This window comes from Pteronotus mesoamericanus, unplaced genomic scaffold, assembly GCF_021234165.1.
Source record: "Pteronotus mesoamericanus isolate MK-2021 breed Mesoamerican mustached bat unplaced genomic scaffold, CSHL_Meso_final contig_73, whole genome shotgun sequence".
In the NCBI taxonomy this organism is placed as follows: Eukaryota; Metazoa; Chordata; class Mammalia; order Chiroptera; family Mormoopidae; genus Pteronotus; species Pteronotus mesoamericanus.
Genome location: NW_026555245.1, coordinates 1,124,842 through 1,148,465, shown reverse-complemented (window position 1 = coordinate 1,148,465; position 23,624 = coordinate 1,124,842). Strand labels below are relative to the sequence as shown.

The 23,624-nt window shown below is 51.6% G+C and overlaps 1 protein-coding gene across 2 annotated transcripts; it reads right to left on the bottom strand.

Moving 5' to 3' along the window:
* Positions 1 to 4,095: 4,095 nt before the first annotated feature.
* Positions 4,096 to 22,629, bottom strand: AQP7 (aquaporin 7). 2 transcript variants are annotated; one of them, XM_054582916.1, is made up of 8 exons: positions 22,409 to 22,629; positions 21,289 to 21,337; positions 16,678 to 16,792; positions 8,520 to 8,643; positions 7,964 to 8,101; positions 7,635 to 7,753; positions 7,208 to 7,425; positions 4,096 to 6,833 (listed from the first exon to the last, which is right to left on the bottom strand). In XM_054582916.1, the coding sequence occupies exons 2-8, from the start codon at positions 21,312 to 21,314 to the stop codon at positions 6,551 to 6,553; spliced, it is 1,023 nt and encodes a 340-aa protein (XP_054438891.1). In that variant the 5' UTR covers positions 21,315 to 21,337; positions 22,409 to 22,629; the 3' UTR covers positions 4,096 to 6,550. The 2 variants fall into 2 exon arrangements, with proteins under 2 accessions (XP_054438891.1, XP_054438892.1); XM_054582917.1 differs by having other exon boundaries at positions 7,635 to 7,750.
* Positions 22,630 to 23,624: the final 995 nt, after the last annotated feature.

Genomic DNA, 23,624 nt, shown 5'->3' with positions numbered 1-23,624 from the left:
GCCACCTCCTGTGGCTGTAAGAGCTCACAGGAGAGAATTAGAGAATTCCCTGGGGCATTCTCTCAGCCAGTCCAACCCTAGCCTACAAAGGGCCAGATGGAAGGAGCAAGGCTCCACGGAGTCACACTCATGTGTGCCAAGCCGGGAGTGGCATTCAGACCTTGGGTTTCCCAACCTAGAGCTACCCGAGGTTCAGGCGGGCCTGCATCCTCAGGATAAGGTGCACTGTCTTCCCCAAAGAGAATTGCTTGGGTGTCCATCCCAGTGACCCAGGCTGCATGCTGTACACACGGCCTCTGGGGAGACCTGGGTGCAGAGAACCCCACTGAACTGCTAGGATGCCCAGTGCTGCCTCAGCTCTCTGTGACTCTGGGCAGTTGGCTTCCGGTGTCTGGGCATTGGTCTCCCCATCTGTTAATGGGTAATAGTTTCTGCTCATGCACTGCCCCAGACCATTGGAAGGGTAACACGGTCAAGCCTCTGGAGCCTGTCCCGGAACTCTCCCAGGGACCGCTCAGGGGGAAGGAACAGAACAGTCTCAAAGTTGCTTTGATAGGGGCCGGGGCTTTCAGTCATCACCCACGTACTCCACCCTCACCCACCCCAAGTCTGACATGTGGGGTGAAGGATTCAGAAGTCCCCAGGTACCCATTCTTTCCCAAGTATCTCTTCTGAGCTCTTAATATGTGCCAGGCACTGTGCTCATCTTTTCGTCCTCAAAGCCTCATGGAGTCGTTATTCTTACTACTCCCATTTCACTAGTGGGGAAACTGGTGGTTGGAAGTTAGGTCACTAACCCAAGATCACTCAGTTAACAACTGGGAATCTGCTAGTCCTACGAGGTGTCGCACAAACCCTGTGTTCTCTCCACTACACAGAGCAGTGGCAGCTCACGGAGCTCACACCGGAGTCCCTGGGACTGCATGGCCCATGAAGTAGGACAAGTAGGAAAGTTTATGCTCTACAAATGCAGAGAACCCCAGCAGCCCCCAAAGATGGAGGGGTGTCCTATGATAGCCACAGGGGGCAGTATGTATCAAACCTGGAGCCTAGGGATGGGGTGGGGGATGCGGGAGTGTTTATACTTTGCCTCAGGAAAGCTCTTTTATGTAAAACTGTAGAAGTGTTTATAACCATTATCTTAAATGTATCACCTTTTCACTCTCTTTAGCACTCTCTGTATCCGGTAGTTGATTCAATGTAGGCACAGGGAGGGAAAGCATAAACCATGCAGATGATCGGAAGGAAGAACACCCCAGGCAGAGGGAACGGCCTTGGCAAAGGGTCAGTGGTGGAAACGTGCCATACACCCTGACAGAACAGCAAAGCCATCAGGCTGCAGGAGAGTGAAGAAGGGAGAGAGCAGCAGGGCCCTTGAGGCTGTAGGAAGCCGTCAGGCAGAGGAGTGACTGATAAGTGGTAGCTCATTTTTTCAAAGGATCACTCCAGCTGCTGTAAAGGTGATTCACAGCAAGGGGAGAGGCTGGGAGGCCAGTCAGAAAACCACTGCTACAATCCAAGAGAGAGGTGACAGTGACTCAAACCCAGGGCGGTGAGAAGTGGTTGGATTCCAGATGCATCTTGCAGATAACACCTACCGGATCTGCTGATGGCGGCACTGTGGCGTGTGAGAGAGAGAGGAGTCAGGGATGACTTCAAAGTTTTTGGCCTGAGCAATGGGAAGATGAATTTGCCATTTACTGAGACAGGAAAGAGTGTGGGAAGAGCACGCTTGGGAAGATGAAAATCTGTCCAGGCGGTTGTACGTGGAAATCTAAAGTATGGAAACAGAGTTGGGATGGAAATCTAATTTGGGGAGCTGTTGGGCCGAGGGCTGGTGAAAGAGAAAAGATCCAAGGACTGCGCCCTGGTCACTCTCTCATCGAGAGGGCAGGGAGCTGAGGACAGGGCCAGAGTCAGAGGTTTCTAGAACTAGAGCCGGGGGCGGAGGCTGCGGGGAATCCTGTAGGGCAAGAGTCCCTAGTTTCCTAGTGAGTGTGGGCTTCTCTTGCCCTGACCCATCTGAACTTTCTGAGGCCCCGGAATATTCAGGCTCCAGGGCCAGAGGAGATTATGGAGATTGGCTGCCTCCCCCCCTCCAGCTATGTCTCAAACATGGGTGCTCTGTCGTCTCTCCCTGAGCCACCTCATCCATCTGCAAGCCTTCAAATGCCACCCTGGGCTTAAGAGCTCTGTAGCCAGGCCCACGTCTTTCCCTGAATATCCCCCAAGTACCTACGATTCAGCATGTCCCACCTCCAGTCTGTTTCCTCATGTGCCCACCACCTGTCCAGCTTCCCCGGTCCTGGCACTGGGCCTCCCTTAGTTCATCTTCTCTCTAATGCCCCTTTACCTGGGGCCAGAAGCCAGGACACAGGGGAACGAGAGACCAGGGGAGGGCAGGGACACAGTCTTGCTGTTCTTGGCAGGGCTGTTCTAGGGACCTGCTGTGACACCCATCTGAGGAATCCTCCTTATCAGTCAGTAGGGGTGTGGTTGGGTCCCTGGAGGACTCAAAGGTGCAACCCTAGATTTATTGGTCTCATCTGTGTGCTTGAGTATACCTGGCTCTGAGCTGTGCGTCTTCTCTCTCGGCCTCTGAGCCTCCAGCTCCTCCCCTCCCCCCTTCCCTCCTTTCTTCCTTCCTTCCTGCAGTGAGACCTGCCTCTCTCCCCCAGACACCCCCCACCCTCTGCCCCAAGCCCTGGTCTCACCTCTCCCCTGCACCTGGCCCCAGTTCACCTACCCCTCATTTCTCTGACCTCCTCTTCTCCCACTCTCCCCTCCCTACTTCCATTCCAGCAATGGCCCCTCTGTGTTCCCACCTTAGGACCTTAGCACTGGCTGTTTCCTCAGCCTGGCACGCTTTTCCCCAGCCATCCACATGGCTCACTCCCTCACCCCCTTCAGGGGTCTACTCCAAGTCACCTTCTCAGTGAGGCCTCCGTCTCCACACCCCACACACTTACTATCCCTCTTTCCTGCTTTTCCTCCATAGCATGCATCACTGGCACAGCACATGTTTTGTACAGAACATCAGCTCCATGAGAACAAGGACTTTTGTATACCCTCTCTGTGTCTGTATCCTCGGCACTGGAATGGTGTTTGGTGTGTTGTAGGCTGTCACCCACCGTCTGCGAAGAGAATGGAAGGGGTCTGTGCTCTGTGAACAGAAGTGCTCTGGGGCCGGCGTCGGGGCTCACACAGCCTGCAGGAAGTTACGGGCAGTGGGCCTCGCGCAGGTCTGTGACAGGGCAGTGCACTGCACGCAGGGGTTCTGCATGGACGCACTGGCTGCCTTGGCGCCAAGGCCGCCTGCCAGAGACACGGGGATGCCAGAGGAGGAAGCAGTCAGTGAGGACAGAGGGGCGTAGCATCCAGAGCCCTGGAGCCCTCATCTACCTCTCCCACCTGTGACTGAGGCCTGTGGTAACACTGTTCTGAAACACCAGGAATTAGAAAGGCCACCCTCTGTGTTCACAGAGCCACTGGGGCTGAGAAAGAGGAAGGGAGGGGCTTTTCCAGGGTCACGGAGGAAAGCAGCTGGCTGGGACCTCCCGCTGTGGGCCCTTCCTTGGTCACTCGCAGGCCTGGTGTCCGGGCTAAGCCCCTCCCACCGTGGACGGTCAGACATTCTCAAACCTCTCCCCTTTCTGCACGGACCCCCTGTAATCTCAGCAGGCTCCAACCCTCCTTCTTCCCACCACCTATTCTCGTGCTGTAGCGATTTCTTCTTCATCTTTTTAAACATGATACCTACAAATATATATCACAGTTATATGTTATAAAGCACAATCATATAACACCCATAAATTTTTCCCCAGCTCCAAAACCAGAAAATTATTAATAGATTACACTGTCCCATGCTCCCCCCGATCTCATCTCCCATTTCTACAACCTTATATCGCTGGAAGAATCACCCTTTTTTTTTAAACAGGTAATCATGTTCATATTACCACTTCCACAAACACTAATAAAATAAGGTTTATAAATCATAAATACAGTGGTCACATTCACACATATCTGATACGCTTTCACAAAAGCATTCGGTAAACAACAATAAATATAATTTCCCCTCTTCAAAACAAAAAGTACTTTTTTTTGAGAGTATGTTTATTAAAGCTGGGGACAGTGAAACAAGGAGGGGCCCAGGACAGAAGCAGCGACAGGAGAGACATTAGGCAGGGCTGCTGCCAGCTCCCTGGGGAGTCAGAGAAAAGGGGGCCTTGGAGACAGGCTCGGGGCGAGCCCAGGACGAGCTGCAGCCACCCATTGCTCCCAAGTCTCAGGTCTCCTATCACTGAGGGGGGTCGGGGGGAGACGAGGGGCGGGGAGCCGGCGCAGGTGTGCTCCCAGGAGGGGGAGTGCACCCTTTTTTTCCCCCCTTAGTTTTATCACATGTGTTTGCCTAAAGAATATATTACTTTTTTGCTTATTTGTCAACAGCATACCTGGTGTCATACTGTATACAGTCTACTGCATTGCTTTTTATGCCTCCAAACTTTCCATATTTGGCAGGGAGCTGTTGTGCCTTAGTTTTTACTGATGTAGCAAATCTTTTGTATGTGACTGTACTGAAATGTAAGTATTTATTCCCATGTTGATGGACATTTGGATTGTTTCCAGTGCCCCCGGACCATCCACTTTGGGCCCCCTCCTCAGCCAAACCTCTTGGGGTGCCTATTCCATGCCTCATAGCCACCCCCCAGCTTGCTCCCAAGAGCCTGCTCATGGGCCCTCTTTTTCACTGTTTCATGGCCCCAGCTATAGCCACACAACCACAGCTTTTTCAGTCTCTGTCTTCAGCTCTTTTCTGAACTGCAGACTATCAAAAAGAATAATTGTTTATTGAACACTTATCTGTGCCAAGCACTATTCTCAGCAATGTATATGTTTTATTTCATTGAATATTCACAGCAACACAAACGGTAGGAAATAGTGTTAGACTCATTTTACAAATGAGAAAAACAAGACCCAGAGAGGCTGAGTAACTTGCCCAAGACCACACACCTCTTGCCCTTCATGTCCGATAGACAACTCAAGCTCAATATGTCCATGATATAACTTGTCATCTTCCTTTCCAAACCAGTTCCTTTCCCATGCTCTGCTCTCCATGGGGACATCTCCAGTGTCCCAGGCCCAAGCCAGAAACTGAAAGTCAGACCTGGCTCCTATCATGTGACCACCTACTCCTTCATTCAATCCCAGCCCAAATCCTACAGCTTTTACCCACCAGGACTGACCTGTTAGGTGCCCTGCTGCTTCTCCAGGATCACTGCCTCTCACCACACTCCCTTGCAGGCCCCAATCTCCCCCTTTTCCACCAACGTGCACGCAGCAGCCAGGTGGGCTTTCTAAGTCTCCTCTCACCGTGCACCCACCTCCGGGAGAACGCCCAGTCTCCTCTGCCTCCTGCCCCCTCAAACTGCTCAAACTGTAAAATGCAGCGCCCAGCCCCAGAAAGCATATCTCCTGACCCCAACTCTTCTCTGTCTCCCCTAGGAAACCATCCTTGGCCTTGGCTTCAAGGTATGAGCCCCACAGCCTCCATGCAGCCCCCGCTCCACCACTTACCTTTTTCCTCCTATCCCCATTAAACTGCGTTCCTGCCCTGCCTGATATAGCTCAGTGGATTGAGTGCCAGCCTGTAAACCAAAGGGTCGCTTGTTCGATTCCCAGTCAGGGCACAGGCCTAGGTTGTGGACTAGGCCCCCAGTAGGGGGCGTGCAAGGGGCAACCGCACATTGATGTTTCTCTCCCTTTCTTTCTCCTTCTCTTCTCTCTAAAAATAAATAAATACAATCTTTAAAAAAATTTAAAAAATTAAAAACTGCCTTCCTCGAAGGCAGAGACCCAGCCTCATCCACTGCAGCAGCTCCTGGCCCAGACAAGGCCTCCACACAGGAGGTGCTCAATAATTGCTGAAAGGATAAACACAAAAGCAGTGAAGGGGGAAATTAAAAAGATCTTACTATTTTTGTATAAAGCACAGATATATATAAAGTACATATACAGATATACAGTAATATCTGTGGTGTTAAAATATCATGTGATTAAGAAAAAAATATCTAAAAGTCTTCTGAGGTGGGGCAATAATGAAAAGAAAAAAAAACAACCCTTCTTATCTACACACTTGGGCCTGGTCTTATCTGGTACAAAGATTAGCCAGAACTGAGGGAGATTCTCAAGTCCTCTCCCAGGGCAGCTCAGGGTATCCCCAGAGCTGAACCCTCACCAGCTAGCTGTTGTGCTTTTCCCAAACCATCCCTTTCCTGCCCTATGCCTGCAAGTCCACTATTCTGTGCCTGGCATCTTTTCAATGTCCTCTTCTTCCTGTTGGCCCTGCCCTATGCTCCCCCAGGGGGTGCCCCAGCTCCTAGGACTGGTGGGGGTGGAGGCCTCTTGGCTTCATGCTCCAGCTTTGGGCTACAGTGTTCCTGGAAGAATCCAGAAGGGAAGCCCAATCATAGGAGGCACCCAGGAAGCAAGGGTGCCACTGCGGGACAAGGCTTTCTTTATTGGGTGGGAATGGAGGCACAAATAATCTTACTTAGAATTGCTGTATTTGGATAGAGTCACTTAAGGGTGGGACGGACCGGTTTAAAGATCTGCTGGGGGGAGACACAGAGACAGAGGTAAGGGAAGAGATATCTGTTTGGTGACGCATGGTCTTGGGCAACACAGGTATTCTGTGGTCTTCATTCGCCTTGGAGTTGTCCGGTCTCTGGGGCTCCGGTGGAACAATGGAGCCAATGAAGACCAAGTAGATGACGCCACCTAAGTAGGCACCCAGGGGCGGTGCCACCACTGGCACCCACCACCAGCCCTTGGCCCTGCAGACAAAAGGCAGAGGCCTGGTAAGGGGGCCAATGTCCAGGATAGCACCTGTGTCCACCTCGTGCCCAGACAGGGGGTAGGGCCTGAGAGGAAATAAGTGACCCGCATCCTAGCCCCAGAGTCACCCCTGAGCCTGGAGCCCCATGAGCTTCATCCTGATTCAGGGACAGGGCGGATCCGGGCAGGGTTTACCTTCAGTCCAGGAGCAGGATCAGTGCTGGTCACAGGGAAGGTCGGGACACACTCCTGCCTCCCCAGGCCACCTGGCAGCTCTGCAGGACTCTCCGGTGAGGCTCCTCACTTTACCCGCCCCCTCCGCATGGAGGGGACACATAGACAATTTGAAGGAATGGGCTGGGCAGGGCAGTACCTGAAGACCTGTGTGCCCCAGCCGGCAAGAAAGGTGAAGAAACGGGGAGGCAGGTCGCGGGACGGGTTGATGGCATATCCTGAGTTCATGCCCAGGGACACGCCAATGATGACCACGAGGATGCCGATCACCAGGGCCTGTGTCCCTTGCAGTGCTGGGTGGTTCCCATTGTCCGTGATGGCGAAGAGACACAGCTGGAGCATCCCCGTAACTATCACCTGGGGAGCAGATGCTGTGGCAGCCACCCAGGGGCCCTGGCCAAGCCACAGGGACTTGGCAGTGCCCCCCATCCAAACCCACTGGCAGAGATGTGTCTTGGTACAGTTCCCGTCAGAGTTCTTATCCTCTCTGTGGGGAGGGGTTGCCTGCTGGCCCCTTTCTGAGGTGGGGAAGGCAAGAGGAGGGGCAACGACCCTGAACCACTGACCTCATCCAGGAAGCCCCTCCATAACGGCATGTAGTCAGGCAGATAGGTGGCAAAAATGTTAGCGGTGGCTATCGGGCCAGTCACTGTCAGATGTCCACCTGTGTGTTCGATAATGGCTGCTGTGGAGACATAGATTGAGTGTCAGCCTGCCCCGAGCTCAACCCCATGGGATTCCCAGAAATAAGGCTGTAGGATGGAGGGGTGAGGAGCCTCTCCAGGGCTTTACTCTCCCAGACATTTTCATGGGCCAGGACACTGAGATTGGATCGTCCCACACTTCTGAGGAGGAGGCTGAGGCCAGACGTGGACAACCCGGGCAGGGCACTCACCGTAGAAGAGGCAGTAGATGGTGGCAGCAGCGAGGAAGGAACCCACGAACTGACCCAGTACATACACAGGAAACTTCTTCCAGGACATGCGGCCTAGTGCACAGCTGGTGAAGGTCACGGCCGCATTCATGTGGGCCCCTGCGGGGAGAGCAAGGATGTCACGAGAGTGAGAGCAGAAACCAACAACAACAAATAATATTGAGAGCAGCAACAATAATAACGAGGCAAGCATTTATGCATTGCCCTCTCATTTAGTTCTCACAAGGACCCACTGAGGTGGGGACCACCATCTCCATTTGACCATTAAGGAAAGTGAGAAGTAGAGAAAGTCAAATAGCCTAAGTTAACCCACCTAGTAAAAATGGTGGGTCAAGGGGGCTCATGAAGAGTCTGGGCAAGACAGAGGAAAGGGGTTTATTTAGGGTGTTCTCCCCTCCAGGTGGCCAGCGAGGGCGAGGTGCCGGCTGACTAGGGAAGGGGCTGGCCGGAGATGGGCAGGAAGAACCCGCAGGGGAGTCCTAGCCTTGCTGGTCAGGAAGGGCCCAGGCTCACTCACCAGAGATTTTCCCTGCCATGTGCACTCCCATGGTGACTCCGAAGCCGAATCCCAAGTTGACACCGAGGTAGCTCCCAAAATTGTCTCCTAGAACCATATGGGCCACGGCACCAAGGCCAAACACCTGCAAGGGAGGGCCTCTGAGGGGACTGCCTGCCCGGGGCCCCAACCTCAGAAGAGGCTCAGAGCTCAGTTCGGGCTCCTCACCCTCACACCCTGGGCCTCCCCAAGTTGCCCTTGGAGACCGTCTGCCATGCCTCTTCCTCCAGAAACTTCCCTCCTCATGGCCTGTCCCCCTTGCCCCTGTCAAAGCCTCTTAAGACCTGCCCAATGAGAGCTGGGCGGGGGTGCAGAAGGAGCCAGGGGAGGGGGCATGGCTGCTGTGGGGGGAACCCTTCAGAGCATCTCACACTGCAGGCTACCCTGAGGAAAGTCCCCTCAAGGGATCGCCAAACCTCACACCGGGGCTCTGCCATGGCCCCCATCCGCAGCCCACCACCCCCATACTCATCATCCCTGAAGCCAGTGAGGCTCTAATGCTCTTGCCCTCAGCAACACTTCCATTGCTCTCAGGCGTCATTCTAGCTCCTGCCCATCCCTAACTGCTGAATCTCCTCAGGTGACGCCCTTACCGACACCCTTCGCAGGGAGATTAGAGGAGCGAGGCTGGGCCCTCACTCAGCCTCCTGCAGTCACCCACCTGAGTCTATGTCAGCCTGTCCCTTCAGCTCTGGTACCCGCACCCAGCCTCTCCTGGCCTCTGCAGAGGCCTCCCTCTTGCCCTATCTTCCACCCTCCCCTTGACTGGCTCCCACAGACTCAGGTCTCTTCCTTCCTAAAAGTAAAGCTTCCCACTTCAGCCCAGCCTCCCATCCACCTGTGGAGTCCGGGACGCCTCCTCCACATCAGTCAGGTTCCAGGAAAGAACCCACTTGCTGGCTCTTTTACCCCTCCCTCGCTCTCCCTCCTCAACCTGGCTTCTGCTTCCACATCTCACCAACACCGAAGCTCTCTCCCCGGGCTCAGCCTGCTGATTGCCCAGAAGTCCCTTCACACATTGTCTTACTTGGCTTCACCGACTTTGACCCTCTTAACCTCTCTGTGCTCCTAGAAAGTCCCTCCTCTTGGCCTCCATAACATCTCTCTCTCCTGGTTTCCTCTTACCTCCACAGCCTCTCCCTCTCTACAGTTCCTTCCCACGTCTTTTTCCTTCATCTGTCTCATAAATATGGATGATCCCAGGGCTCCATCCCTGGCCCCTGTCACATCTCACCCCAGTCACTCCTCCTGGGTCTTCTTACCAGGTCTATGGCTTCAGGTACACCTACTGCACCGAAATTCCCAGAGCCTCCACCTGGGAGCCAGGTCCCTATTTCCAGAACTAACGGGAAGTCCGGGTGTTCAACGGGCATCTCAGGCTCTATGTTGAAAGGTCACCATCTTAGAAAATGCGATCCTCATCCTGTGTTCCCATTTCAGTTGGCCGAACCAGAAACTTGGATATTACAAATGAGAGCTTTCTCTCCCTCCACCCCCACACCCAATCAGTTCTTCTTACATTCTCCGCAGATCTTACTCAGCCTCCTCCTTGAAGCAAGAGTGACCTTTCTAACACAGAGGTCTGATCATGTCTATCCCTCATTCAAACCCTCACTGGCTCCCCTTCATTTCTAGGATAAAGCCCAAACTCAGGAGGCTGCCATTCAAAACCCTGTATTATTTCTCCTTCCCGGTTCCATATCTGCTCCAATGTTGTCTATATTCAGCAATAGTATTATTTCTAAATAATAGTAGCAACTTATTGAGAACTTACTATGTGGTAGGCACTGGTGAATGTTAACATCTATCACTTCCTTTAATTCTCATGCCAACATATGCATTAAGTATTATTAATCTCCCCATCTGGCAGATTCATAATCCAAGGCTTAGAAGAGTTGAGTGGCTTGTTCAAAGTACACAACCTGCATGTAGTAAGCTAGAATATGAATCCAGGCAGTCACCTATGCCAGACAGCCTCAAACCAAACAACCACACTACTCCCTGCGTGCCCTGTTTTTTCATGCATCTGTGTATTCCCTGTCTAGAATACCTGATCCTAGATCCTGAAAATGTGATGCTCTCCTTTAAGGCCACGCTTAAATGGCACTTCTTTGAGAAGTCCGTGTGTTTTGAACATGTCAACTCTGAGGGGCCCCTAGGTCTCCAGAGTGCTGGAAATTAGAATCTAGATTTGTATCATCCAATATGATGGCTACTAGCCACATGTGGCTACTATGTACTTGGAATATGGCTAGTCCTAAATAAGATCTGCTTTTTTTTTTTTAAATCGTCATCTGAGGACATGCTCACTGATTTTTTTAGAGAGAGGATAAGGGAGAGAGAGAAACTTCTATTGGCTACCTCTTGAATGCACCCTGACCAGGGACCTAACCTGCAACCTAGGCATGTGCCCTGACTAGGAACCAAATCCACCACCTTTTTGTCAGTTTACAGGACAACACTCTAATCAACTAAGCTACACCAGCCAGGGCAAGATCTGTTTTAAGTGTAAGGACAAACCAGATTTCAGAGACTTAATAGGGCCCTGGCCAGGTAGCTCAGTTGGTTAGAGCGTCATCCCAAAATGCCAAGGTTGTGGGTTCATTCCCCAGTCAGGGCACATAAAAGAATCAACCAATAAATCATAAGTAAGAGGAACAACAAATCGATGTTTCTCTCTCTCTCTTCCTCTCTCTCAAAAATCAATTAAAAAAAAAGACAGTAGAAAAAGGAGAATGTAGAATCTTATTAATAATTGTATATTTATTGCATGTTGAACTGATAGTATTTTGGCTCTATGGGTTAAACATAATAATTATTCAAATTAACTTCATGCCCTGGCCGGTGTGGCTCAGTGGATTGAGTATCGGCCTTGGAACTAAAGGGTCGCCTAAATAAATAAAAGTTTTTAAAAAAATATTAGCTTCACCTATCACTTTTTACCTTTTCAATGTGGCTACTAGAATATTTTAAATTATATATGTAGCTCATTGTTTTTCCCTTGGACAGTGCTTATCTGGAGTTTTTGAAAAAGAAAACCTGGAGAATTGTGAAATGAGGGCCACCTCTAAAGCCATCATGGAGGAAAAAAGCAGATGAGAGGATGCAGGGTAAGAAAGCACCTGAGGGCTGAACCTAGAGCCACACATCAGCCCTCACAGGTGGGTGTTAGAAACCCCAGCTGGAGCAGGTGTTGAAATGAGAGAACAAGAGAGAATGTGTCCTGGCCACCAGGGAGAAGCGGAGTTTCCCAAGGAAGGTGGGATCCACAGAGTCATGTGCAGCCTTTGGGTCAAGTGCATGAAGGCCTAGAAAGCATCCCTTTGGATGTGACAATCCAGCCGTCATTAGTATGTGGCGAGCACTGTGTCATCAGGCCACGGGGACAGAGAACCCAGGTCCTAGAGACTGAGAGGTGAGAGGCAGTGAGGAAGAGTTGAAGGGTTCCACTGTAGACCTCCCTTTGTGAACCTGCCTGAGGAGGGAGGGAGCAAGAATGTGATAAATGAAGGGGCTCATGGGATGAAAGGATGGGCATTTTGTTCTGTGTTGTGTTGTTTTAAGTAGAGAGACTTTGATAAGTTAAGACTGAGAGTGTGCCCTGGCCTAGTGGCTCAGTTGGTCGGAGCATTGCCCTGTGCACCAAAGGGCTGAGGGTTCGATCCCCAGTCAGGGCACATATGTAGATTGCATGTTTGATCCCTGGTCTGGGCACACACGGGAGGCAACCAATTCACATTTGTCTCTCACATTGATGTTCTTTTCTTCCTCTCTCTCTCCCTCTCTCTCTCAAATCAATAAACAGCACTGACTGGTACGGGGTTGGGCATCGTCCTGTGAACCAAGAGGTCACTGGTTCAATTCCCAGTCAGGTCACATGCCTGGTTTATGGTCCCCGTCTGGAGGCATATATCTCTCACATCAATGTTTCTCTCCCTCTCTCTCTCTCCCCCTTCTCTCTCTCCCTCCCTTCCCCTCTCTCTAAAAATAAATAAACAAACAAACAACAAACATATCCCCAGGTGAGGATTTAAAAAAAAGATTGAGAGAGGGAGAAGCTGGAGAGAGAGAAAAGGACAGAGCAAAGTACCTCCGTAGAGTGAGGGGTGGGACGGGCATAGGAGCCGAGGGCCCTCCGGGAAGGAGGGGCCCTGCCCCGACATGTGCATGCACCAGTAGGTGTGTTCAGGTGGTAAGAAGGCCAACGGGTGAGGAGCCAGTCAGCCAGACACACAAAGCCCACCTGGTGGTTTTCTCTGTCAAACTGACAAGCAAGTCATCTGCTGATTAAAGGGCAGGCAGACTACAGAGCAGCTTCGGGGAAGTCTGAGGAAAAGTGAAACAGCCTGGATGGAGTAGGGGAGACTGAATGAGCAGGGCCCGCCAGGTTCCTCAAGAGCCCAGGACAGGTGCAGAGGTGCCCAGAGGCAGGCCAGCTTAGGGTCAACGGTAGGATGAGGGAGGAGAGGACAGGAACAGATGGGGTGTGGGAGGGGGGAGTGAGGCCAGGAACAGCTGACAGGTTTGGGGGGGTCCCTGGGGTTTTGGGGAGTGAAGCCAGCATGGAGGGTCTAAAGACTAAGGGCCCTTACTTCCAAGTAGAAGCTCAGAACCATTTGCTAAAGATAATGAATGAGTGGATGAACCCTACATGATCTGTGTCATGGTTGCCATGGTTGCCAACTGGCAGCCCACGGGCCTAATCCATCCAGCACACAATTTGTTTGGATAACTTAGTTTTGTTTTTTTAGATTTTTAAAATTTACTTTTAAAGAGAGGGGAAGGGAGAGAGAAAGAAAGGGAGGGAAACATCAACGTGAGAGAGAAACATCCATCAGTTGCTCTCACACACCCCCAACCGGGAACCTGGCCCCGCAACGCGGGCACACACCCTGACTGGGAATCGAACCAGCCACCTTTTGATTCACAGACTGGCACTCAATCCACTGAGCCACAACAGTATAGCTTAGTTTTGGCAATCAGTTTCAGCTTCTCTTAAGAAATCGGAAGCCCAGGTAATGCTGGCTTGCATGGCAACAATCAGCTAGAGGAGCGGCAGCGCCATCCTTGCACAGGCTGGCAGTTAGCCACAGGCCTCACCACTCTGGGTTGCTCTCTCTGGCCTCTGGAGCGTGTGAGTTTGCAACCCCTGCCCTATCATTTTGCTCACGTCTACAGCTGATTTTTCAGGGCCCTAATGGCCCAGCTCCCCGCCTTCTTGGTCAGTAAATGTGGCCCAGACTGTCCAAGTCCCTGCAAGAGCCACAAGGCCAGCCTCAAGGAAAATACTCCCAGAGATTGCAGAGGGGAATTGAGTAGATCAGTCCATTTCCCTCACCCTGGTTGCAGTAAAGAGAACCCAAGGTCACACTTGCTTTTCTAGTAAAACCTTTGCCCTGATGACTCACTGAGTGTCCTTCCTAATCAATTTGGCACAGGCCCAACAACTAGAAATAAAAATACAATATCCTATATGAGCTTAAACCTCCCAAAGTTCTTTTACATGTGTTACTTTTTTTTTTAAGAAAGAGAGAAATATTGTTCCACCTATTCATGCATTCATTGGTTGATGCTTATATGTACCCTGACCAGAGATTGAACGCGCAAACTTCGCGTGTCAGGACAATGCTCTAGCCAACTGAGCTACCCGGCCCGTACCATGTGTTACTTCTTTTTCATTCTCACAGCAAATCCGAATGGCAAATGTTTGTGCTCTCACTCTATAGATGGGGAAAACAAGGCCCAGAGTGACGTCTTGGGCTACCAAAAGCCTGAAAATAAGGGTGTTACCTCAGCTAGGGGAGAGTAACAAGCCAAGGTGTTAGAAATCCTGCCACAGCTAAGCTAAGGGACAGAGCACTGAGATTAAGGGTCAAGACTGTGATATTAGACTGGACTGGATTTAATCTTAACTTAAAATGTGACCTTGAGCAATTGACAGTTTCATGGGGCCTTGGTCTCCCATCTGAGAAATAGGGATAATAATAGGCCCCCACAGGACTGTTGTGAGGATTTGGGAAGATGCTGCATGTAAGGGGCTTGGTTTAGCATCAATGCCTGGTATGCAAAAGGTGCTCAATAATAATCTTGATAAAAGGAAGAGAAACGCAGACATGGGCAGGCATCAATGGATGTGGGTGGTACCTGTTTTCCCTAAGAGCTCTCCAAGGAGGCACCCTCCTACATCCTTGGTTCCAAGGTTTAACAGCCCTCACTGGACTGGAATGTAATAAATGAATTACTTTGCCCTGGATTAAGACAAGGCAGGATCTTGTGCTGTCTTCACAGCTCAGAAGCCAAGCAGGAGAGTGAGTAATAGGGGTGGGAGAAAGAGGGGAGGTGGGGAGGGAGAGCAGCTGAGAGCGCTTGTCATGATGACCAGAGACCAACACACGTGTCCTACTTGTGAACTGAGTGTCGGTCTCTTGGCCTCCCTCCCACAAGTCTGTCAGCTCCATGTTAGTGTCATGTTTACTAATGAGGAAGCTGAAGTTCTGAACAGTTAAGACACTTATGGGAGATCACACAGGTAGATGATAGCAGAGCCAGAATTCAAATCCAGCTTCAAAGCCCACGAAGGCCCCAATTAACACATTTTATAACTGAGAAGTTAGACCCCCAGCCATGGAGAGATCTGCTGAGCGACTCAGTGACAGGGTCAGGATAAGAAGCCACGTATCCAGAGTCCCCTGGGCTCCCGAAGTCCCACCGTCTCCTACCCTGTGGCTCAACACACACACAACCAGTTACATTCATACTCATGTGCTCACACAACCACGCACACTGCCTCTGTCTCCCCCGCTCCGTCTGGCATGCTCCTGGCTGCCTTTGCTTCTCATCCCAGAGGCTGCTCCTTTTTTTCTCAGACCTGGATCCTCCATAAGGTGCAAACAAGCACAGCTACAGCTTAGGGGCGAAGGCTGGCTGAGGAAGGTGGCAGGGCTGAAGCAGTGAAGAGAGGGAGTTTCTAAGAAACCTCATCTCCTGCCTGCAATCTTATTTCTGTCCCATCATCCACTGAAAGTGCTCCTGACAAGGTCCCCAACAACTTCCATTTCGCCAATCCTTATGGTCCCTTGTCACTTCTCGCCTTTTCTGGCTGGCCGTAGCCTCCCATGCCTCTGACCACTCCCTCCTGTGAACCCCCTGCCACACACACATCTGTAACCTGGTCTCTGCCCACCTTCTCCTCCCACCTCGCTGGCCAACAGTTCTCAGGCCACTTTGTGTGCCTCTCTTCACTCTCCAGGGCTCTGTCCTCAACTTATTTTCTCTTCCTATACACTCCCACTGAACAGTTTTTATAACCACCATCCATATTCTGATGAACTCTATACTTCTGGCCCAACCCACTGCCCTGAGCTCCAGACCTCCGTATCAAACCGCCTCCTAGATTTCTCCCCTGGCACTTCACCTGACCACGTCCAAACTCACCTCTCGTCCTGCTCTGGAGCTGGGCTCAGAATGGCTCCCTTGGCACCTACCCCACATCCATAACTTATAAAATCCTTATTCCATCTTCTACAACTGCCTCAGACATGTGCTTTCTTTTCCCTCCCTGGACCATTTGCCACCCTCTCACTATCCTAGGTTTTTGCAACAGTCCCTTAACGGGTTCCCCTCCCTCCAGCCTTGCCCATTCTGGTGAGACTCCACACTACACTCAGAAATTCCTTCTAAAATCTACATCTGACCACATCATTCCTCTGCTTGAAAACCTTCCATGTCTCCCCAATGACACTGAGCAGCATTAATCCCCAAAACCTGACACTAAACATTCTCTCCAGTCTCTTTCCTCTTGGTTTCCCGTCTCCCCATTTCCAGCCATGCCCTCTGACATCCCTTCCCAGCCCACAATTTTGTTCTGTTCCCATGTATTATGAGCCCTTTATGCCCCCAGAAGACTTGGTGAGACAGACAGAGCTCTCTCCTTACTTTCCTATGCTTTACCCTCAGTCTCCCAGCTCAGAGACTGGGGAATGGACGATATGACCCAGGGGCCAGCAGTGGGAGGCGGTGATGGATTGACCTTTCTGAGCCTCACCCTTTTGAAGTCCTGGGGTTCATGCCCCTTCCTCAGAGCCCACCCCCCACCCCCCGCCCCATGCTACCTACTCACCATCATGACATATGTGCTCATGAGCTCAGCCAGGAACTCTCGCACCATCTCCTTCTGCATTATTTTTTGCACTTTTATCATGGGCGACTGGATCATCTTGGATCTGTGGGTGGACCTGAAGCAGCAGCCGGAGCCCATGGGCAGCAGTGAGACTCAAGTGCTCTTGCTACCCGTCAGCCCTTCAGCTCACTGCTGAGTTAATGTGTAACCCAGTGGCCTGTCTACACACACCTCCTGTTGCCCCGGGGTTCTGGGACAGCTGAGATCAGAGACAACTGAGTGTTACAGGGACGTGGAGAGGGACTGGTGGGGGGAGATAGCCAGGTCATGCCCCTTCTTCCTTCTGGTAGGGACTAGACCACTGGGAAGGACACACCGAAAAGGTCACTTTGCAGAGCAGGCATTTGGGGATCTGATGAATGCCATCTGTGGTGCCAATGAGCCTTGGGGGAGAAGCAAGTGGGACAGAGCCCGCAGGAAGGTGGAGCCCAGCTATCTGTCTACCTCTCTGCCTGATTCCCTGCAGGAACCAGATCTCTGAGGACACAGACAAGACATCAGGCAAGACCTGACAACTGCAAGGCGCTCTGGAAACAGATCAGGGTGGGGCAAAGTCTGCTCCCAGTCTCTATAAACAGCACTGAGGCCTGAAATATGCACCAAGTTCTGCCAAAGATAAAGGGGTCTGCCAAGTGCAACGGGCTCTGTAACCAGGTCAACACAAGCAGAGGTTTATGAGTGAGCAAGTGAGTGAAATAATAAATGAATGAATGAACAAATGAGAGAGAAGGAGAGAGGAAAGGAGGGGCTGGATTTTTCTCCCTGGTGTATTCTCAGTGCCTAGCACAGTGCCAGACGTATAGTAGGTGTTCAATATATATTGTAGGATGAATGAAAATTAGAGAATTCACCTGTCTTACTTTCCACTAGCTGCCCAGAACCTTCTACACATTATTGGTGCTTGATAAATATTTATTTAATAAACTCATGATTGGATGGGTAAAGGAAAAAGTGAGTTATAGGCTCCACAATCTGCTGAGGGGTGGGGTGGGATAGAGCCTGAGTTTGGAGGAGATGGGGTGTGGAGGCTAAAGAGGAGATGGAGGGGTAGAGAGACTGCTAACTCTAAGTGTGGCCTCTAGCACTTGTTAAGACTGGTCATCCCCCCTTGTTGACAGCCTGAAGCCGACATCAGGCACCCACTACCTTGCCCCACTTGGGATAGCAACCCCACCCCCCACCCTTCCCCAGTCTTCCTAAATTTCCCCAGCCTTACAGCAGCAAAGAGTAAACAGAGGGAGTGAGAAACATAAGCAAAGCATGGATAAAACACCTTTCACTTCTCTGGCTGAACCCCATGTTCATAGGTCATGCACTCCAGTCCTTGCTCTGTCCTTACCCCGGGGAAACAAACATAGGGCTGCACATATGGAGGGACGTAGAGTTGCTTGAATGATCCTGTGGCTCCCATTCGACTCCAGCTCCCATGCATCACCATGTAGGATCCCCTTGTCCCCATGACTGGCCTCCTCAGCCCCGAAGAAGAGCCTTTAAGCAGACTGAGGCAGGCAGGAACCCAAGAACAGTCCTGGGATGGTGCCGTAGAGGCAGAGGAAAGGTGGACAGAGCAGGAAGTCAAGGACACCAGGAGAGTCTGGAACCCTGGCCCCTTCCTCCTCACCACACAGCGGGCAGGATACAGTAAGCAACAAATAACCACCAACCAGCTCCTGAACCAAGATTTGTTCAATTCCTATTATGCCTACTATTGTTTGTCATGACCTCTGCTCTTAATAAGAAAAACAAACAATTAAGCCACTACTCTAAAGTGTGAGGAGTGTTGCCACAGGTGAAGTGTGAGCACTGAGATTACAGGGAGGAAGCAAATGACCTAGAGGAGGCGGTAGGAGGCTTTCCCAGAAGACGGAAAATTTAGGTCAAGAATAGAAGGTTGGCCAAGTGAAGGAGCATCAGGGGAGGCGAGACAAGTTCTGGGCATTGGAGTGGCATGCGCAAAGGCTTGCAGCTGAGACGATGTGTGACGTGTTGTGGGATTCTGCAAGGCTGGGCTGGCCAGAGAGAGGAGTGAAAGTAGCATGAGATTGGCAGAGAGGAGCACAGGGCCAGATGGCAGAAGACCTCATGGTCCGTGTCAGGGAATCTGAACTGAACCCAGAGAGCCATGGGGCCAGAAGAAGGGTGTAAGCAGGAGGGCAGCCTCCCGTATGGAGGCTGGGGTGAGGGAGCAGGCGCGGAGCCATGGTGGGCTCTCAGGGAGCGTCTGCCACAGACAGGCTGAGAGGCGATGGCAGCCTAAGCCAAGGCGATACAAAAATGGCTAGGAAACAGTCACACTGAAAGACCAGCGTTGATCAGAGAGGAGAATGGAGACAGCCAAGTCGGGGATGACCCCAGGCTCTGCCCAGAGCAGCAGAATGGCAGGTGAGGCACAGGAGAGAAGCTGCAGGCCTAGGCAGGAGAATGAGGTGTCCTCTTCTGGGTGCGTAGAGCCTGAGGAGCCCTCTAGACACGTAGGCGGAGATGATCAGTAAAGGGGCAGCTGGTCATGTGGTCTCCTTTAGAGATATGCATTTGGAGGTCACCAAATCACAGGTGGTCATTTGACCCATGGGCCTATATGAAATAGCTCAAGAGAGGGTATAGAATAAGAGAAATGACATCTAAGCAAACTAGCCTACAAACAAATTATAAACCAACCAAATAATTACCTATGTAATATGTGCTCACCAAGGAACTAAATAGCTGACAACTCACCTACCAACCCTTCAGCTAATTAATCAATTTGGCAACTTAACCAACTGACTCTCCTATTAACTACTTCACTTAATTATCTAATCAACCAATCAACAGTAAACTATTCAACTCACCTCAAGCCAACTATTGAACCTACTAACCAACATTTATTCATTCAACAAATATTTATTGAGTATCTATTTATGAGTCAGACACCAGAGATACAAAGTAAAAACTCAGTCTCCATCCTTGGAATGCTCTCTCTAGTGAGCAAGATAGACAATGGCAGCACCAGCAGGGGTGAGAAGGCGCAGCCTGAGGAGCCTTTTGAAGAAGTGGCACGATTGGATAAAGAGGATGTGGTACGTACGTACAAAGGAATACTCACTCGGCCATAAGAAAAGAGGAAATACTGCCATCTACAACAACATGGATGAATCTTAAGAATTTTACGCTAAGTGTCATAAGTCAGACAGGAAAAGAACCATATGATTTCACTCATATGTGGGATATAAAACTAAAGGCAACAAATGAGAAACAAGAAAAACAAAAACTCATAGACACAGACAACAGTTTGCGGTGGTTACCAGAGGGAAGGGGGAATAAGGGTAGTGAAGAGTAAAGAGGGTCAAATGTATGGTGATGGAAGATTTGACTTTGGGTGGTGGGCACACAGCACAAAATACAGAACATGTACCACAGAAATGTACACTTGAGACCTATATAATCTTATTAACCTATGTCACCTCAATAAATTTAACTTTTAAAAAAATAGGCAGAGGATGGCCTAAAGTGACCATGGGGGAATAGGATGGTGGTAGAAAGAATGGTGGCGGTGGGCACATTTTACATATTTTAGGAAATTGGTGACTAGATGTGAGACATGGAGGAGACGGAAGCATCAAAGACAAAGTCTTGATTTCTGGCTTGAGCAAGAAAGGAGAAGGGGACCTTAGACTGAGCTGAGACCACAGGAAGAGGAGTGGGCTTGCGGGGAGTGGAGGAAGCTCTTTTCAACTGGGACTGAGCTGCCTGTGGGACACCTGTGGGTCTTTGGAAACAGTCTAAAAGCCCAGGAGAGAGTCCTGGGCTGCAGATGGCAACGTCATCAGCACAGAGGGGCAACCGTTCTTTCTCTCTAAACAAGAGCACGTGTGTGTGTGTGCGTGCGCACACACATCTCTGCCCACATGCAGCTGACTGGCAGCGACGAAATGTAATAAGCAAGTACATTTGTATGTTAGAAGATAGTATGTCCTACAGGGAAAGACAGAGCAAGGAAAAGGAGGTGGGGTGTGATTTTAAATAGGACTGTCAGGGTAAGCCTCGTCGAGAATGTGGCACTTGAGCAAAGACATGAAGGAGGCGAGGGAGTGAGCTGTGTGATTAACTGCGGGAAGAGTGTTTCGAACAGAAGGAACAGTCGCTGAAGGCCTCTGAGCATGTTTGACGGTAAAGAAGGGAGGTCAGTGTGACTGGAGTGGGGAGAGTGGACGTTGGGGTAGGTAGAGCCTCAGCCATAGCAAGGATGTCGGTTTTTATTTTACCCCAAAGAAATCTGAGCCTGAGAGGATGAGAGGTGGTGAGTTCAGCTCAACTGAAAACCACCTACGTAGGGATAGTGGGAGCCCACCGACCAACCCCTTGTCCCTTAACCAAGTCTCCCTGAGCCTCCCCTCACCCCAGAGCCCAGCTGGTGCCTGGCTATGGGTGCCGGTGGGAGGGGCCCTTCTGGGCCCCATGAACCACCGAGGGCATCAGCTGACTGAGGGAGAGGCTGAGAGTGGGGCAGAGATGGCACTGGGTGGGCCCCGTGGGAGATGGGAGGCTGGCGTCGGGGAATGAGTGGGAGCTTACCGCCTCTTCTTGTCTGCTTGAGTCATATTCTGTCAGAGATGTTTAGATGCTGTGGAACCAAAGAGAGGTCACTAGGGCTGGGGGGCACAGGATCTGGCCCCACACTCTCATCAGACCTCAGGTTCCAAGAGCAGAAACCACAGTGCAGGCTGCTGCCAGTTCCAACTCCTCAACCCAGCCAACCTGGCAGGGAGGAGAGGTGGGCTGGATATGCTTCAGCCAATGGGAAGAGGCCCTGGAGTCCCACCCCCTCTGCGCATGCTGGCTCTAGGACCCCTGACCTCTGGACCAGGCCCTTCAGAGCTCCTTCTGACCTTCCCGTATCTGAAACCCCACCTTGTGGAGTGGAGATGCCCACAGACTCCCCTCAGTGGCTCCACCCTCACATATGCAGCTACTATTGCCTTTAGTCTAATCTCAAGCTCTCTTGCTGCTGAATTAAACTGTGACATTCCAGGGCCTCTTCCCCCCACGCATGCGCGTGCACACACACAGATGAGGTCTTAAAAATTCATTTAGTCCATACCCCCACTTCAGAGCAAAGTTTATCCTTCTCACTATTCCTGGAAATTCCCTGTATTCCCATTTTCTTTGCAATGGCAGCACAAACATAATCCTTGAGTTCCCTCATCCTGTATGTCCCCATTGTTCTCTAGCCCAATTTCCTTTAGTTGCAGCACAGATCACAACCCTGGCCCCGATTGCAGAAAACATGAGCTCCAGCCCCAGCCCCAGCCTTTCAAGAGGGGACTCCAGGGGGAGGGGCCACTCCACAAAGCCAGCAATCAAACCAACTCCCTGATCTTCAGTCCATGTCTCCAGTCTCTCCTGGTCCCACCCCGCACCCTGCTGACAGCCCAGTGCAACACAGCCTCCCCATCTCGGCTCCACCGCTGATCCTCCCAGTGTTCAATGTACAGGTGAGGGAACGGAAGCCAGAGAGAGTGTCATGCGGCAACTCAGGACTAAACCAGAAGAGACACCCAGGCTTTCACCTCCCCGCTGGGGTGACTTCCCCAGACAATCTCATGGTCACCTCCCCACAGAGTCCCAGGGAGAGGCATTCCAAGGCCTGGGCCCCCGGGGAGGCTGTCCCAGCCCTGCCTAGAGCCAGACTCACTCTGCTGAAGTGCCTTATGTTTCTCAGTGTCCACCTTGGGGGCTTCTCAGTTACAGCCAGTCTTGGTCTTGCTTCCCCATGACTGTCCCAGGCTCTGGCTGCTCCCCGAGCTGGGGCTCTGCTGTCCCTGTGTCCCCAGTCTAGGACCCGCCCCTCAGCCCTCCTTGGGGTGGCTCCAAATGCTGCTCTGCTCTGCTCTGCTCCTCCAGGGGAGAGGTCAGTGGGGCAGGGGTTTGGCCCGTGCCACTTGAGCCAAGTCCAGATGAACTGCCCAAAATAGCATCCCTTCTCCTGCCAGCGGCGCCACGGAAACCGGGTTCTGAGACAATGCTTATGGGGTCAGAGGTGGTGTTCCGGGTGGGTGCTCAGCCTCATGGTCCCAGAGGAAGGGCCTCTCCTCTAAGCCAAGGGTGCAGCTCAGAGCCAGAGGAAGCCCTCCCAGGCCCCAGACCCGCGGGAGGCTCCACAGGCTCCTGAGTGTCTGGCTGTGGGGAGAGCTGTGCAGAATGTGGGCTGGAAAGTCCTAGAAATCAACAGCCACGTGGAAGGGTTGGGGAGGAGAACCTGGGTCAGTTCTCAGGCAGCCCCCATTCTGAAGGAGCAAGGGGACATTCAGGCCTGGACTCCCCAGTCTGAGGGGAAGGAGGACACATAGCCATATTTCCAGGGAAACCCCAGTCTGAGAAGGGAGGTAGAAGGCCAAGCCTGATCCTCTGGGGGTCCCTAGTCTGGGGTCTGGGAGAAGAAGCCTGGGTCTCATTCCCTGGAAGCCCCCATCTGAGCAGAGAAGGGGGAAACCTAGGCTCCGTCCTCGAAAACGCTTCCTTTGGGAATGGCAAGTGAGGCCCCTGTGAAGGAACCAAAGCCAACCAGAGGATGAGGCTCCGACCCAGGGCTGCAGGAGCTCAGTGACTAAGGTGGGGTCAGGAGCAAGCCAGGGGACCTGCTGCCTTCTGAGAGGACATCTGGAGCTGGGGCATGGCTGGGCCTCCAAGGATGAGAACTGTGCGATTTCAGCAGGTGACCCAGTGCTGAAACATAAGGGAATGGTTCTTGGTCTGCGGCCTGTGAGGAGACATGCCAAGGGGAGTGGTAGATGGCGGCAGTAAGTCCAGGGAGCTTCTGAGGCCGGGCAACCCCCCTCCTGTGGGGAGGCAGTGAAGAGTCGTTGCCAAAGCCAGCTGTGGTAATAGAACCATTGTCCTCTAGAGGGTGC

Coding starts and splice junctions, on each gene's coding strand:
- AQP7 (XM_054582916.1), bottom strand. CDS start 21,314: ATGACTCAAGCAGACAAGAAGAGGCG. Junction 8,102..8,519: donor CATGGCAGGGAAAATCTCTG/GTGAGTGAGCCT, acceptor CTCTCCCCGCAG/GGGCCCACATGAATGCGGCC. Junction 7,754..7,963: donor CATCTACTGCCTCTTCTACG/GTGAGTGCCCTG, acceptor ATGTCTCCACAG/CAGCCATTATCGAACACACA.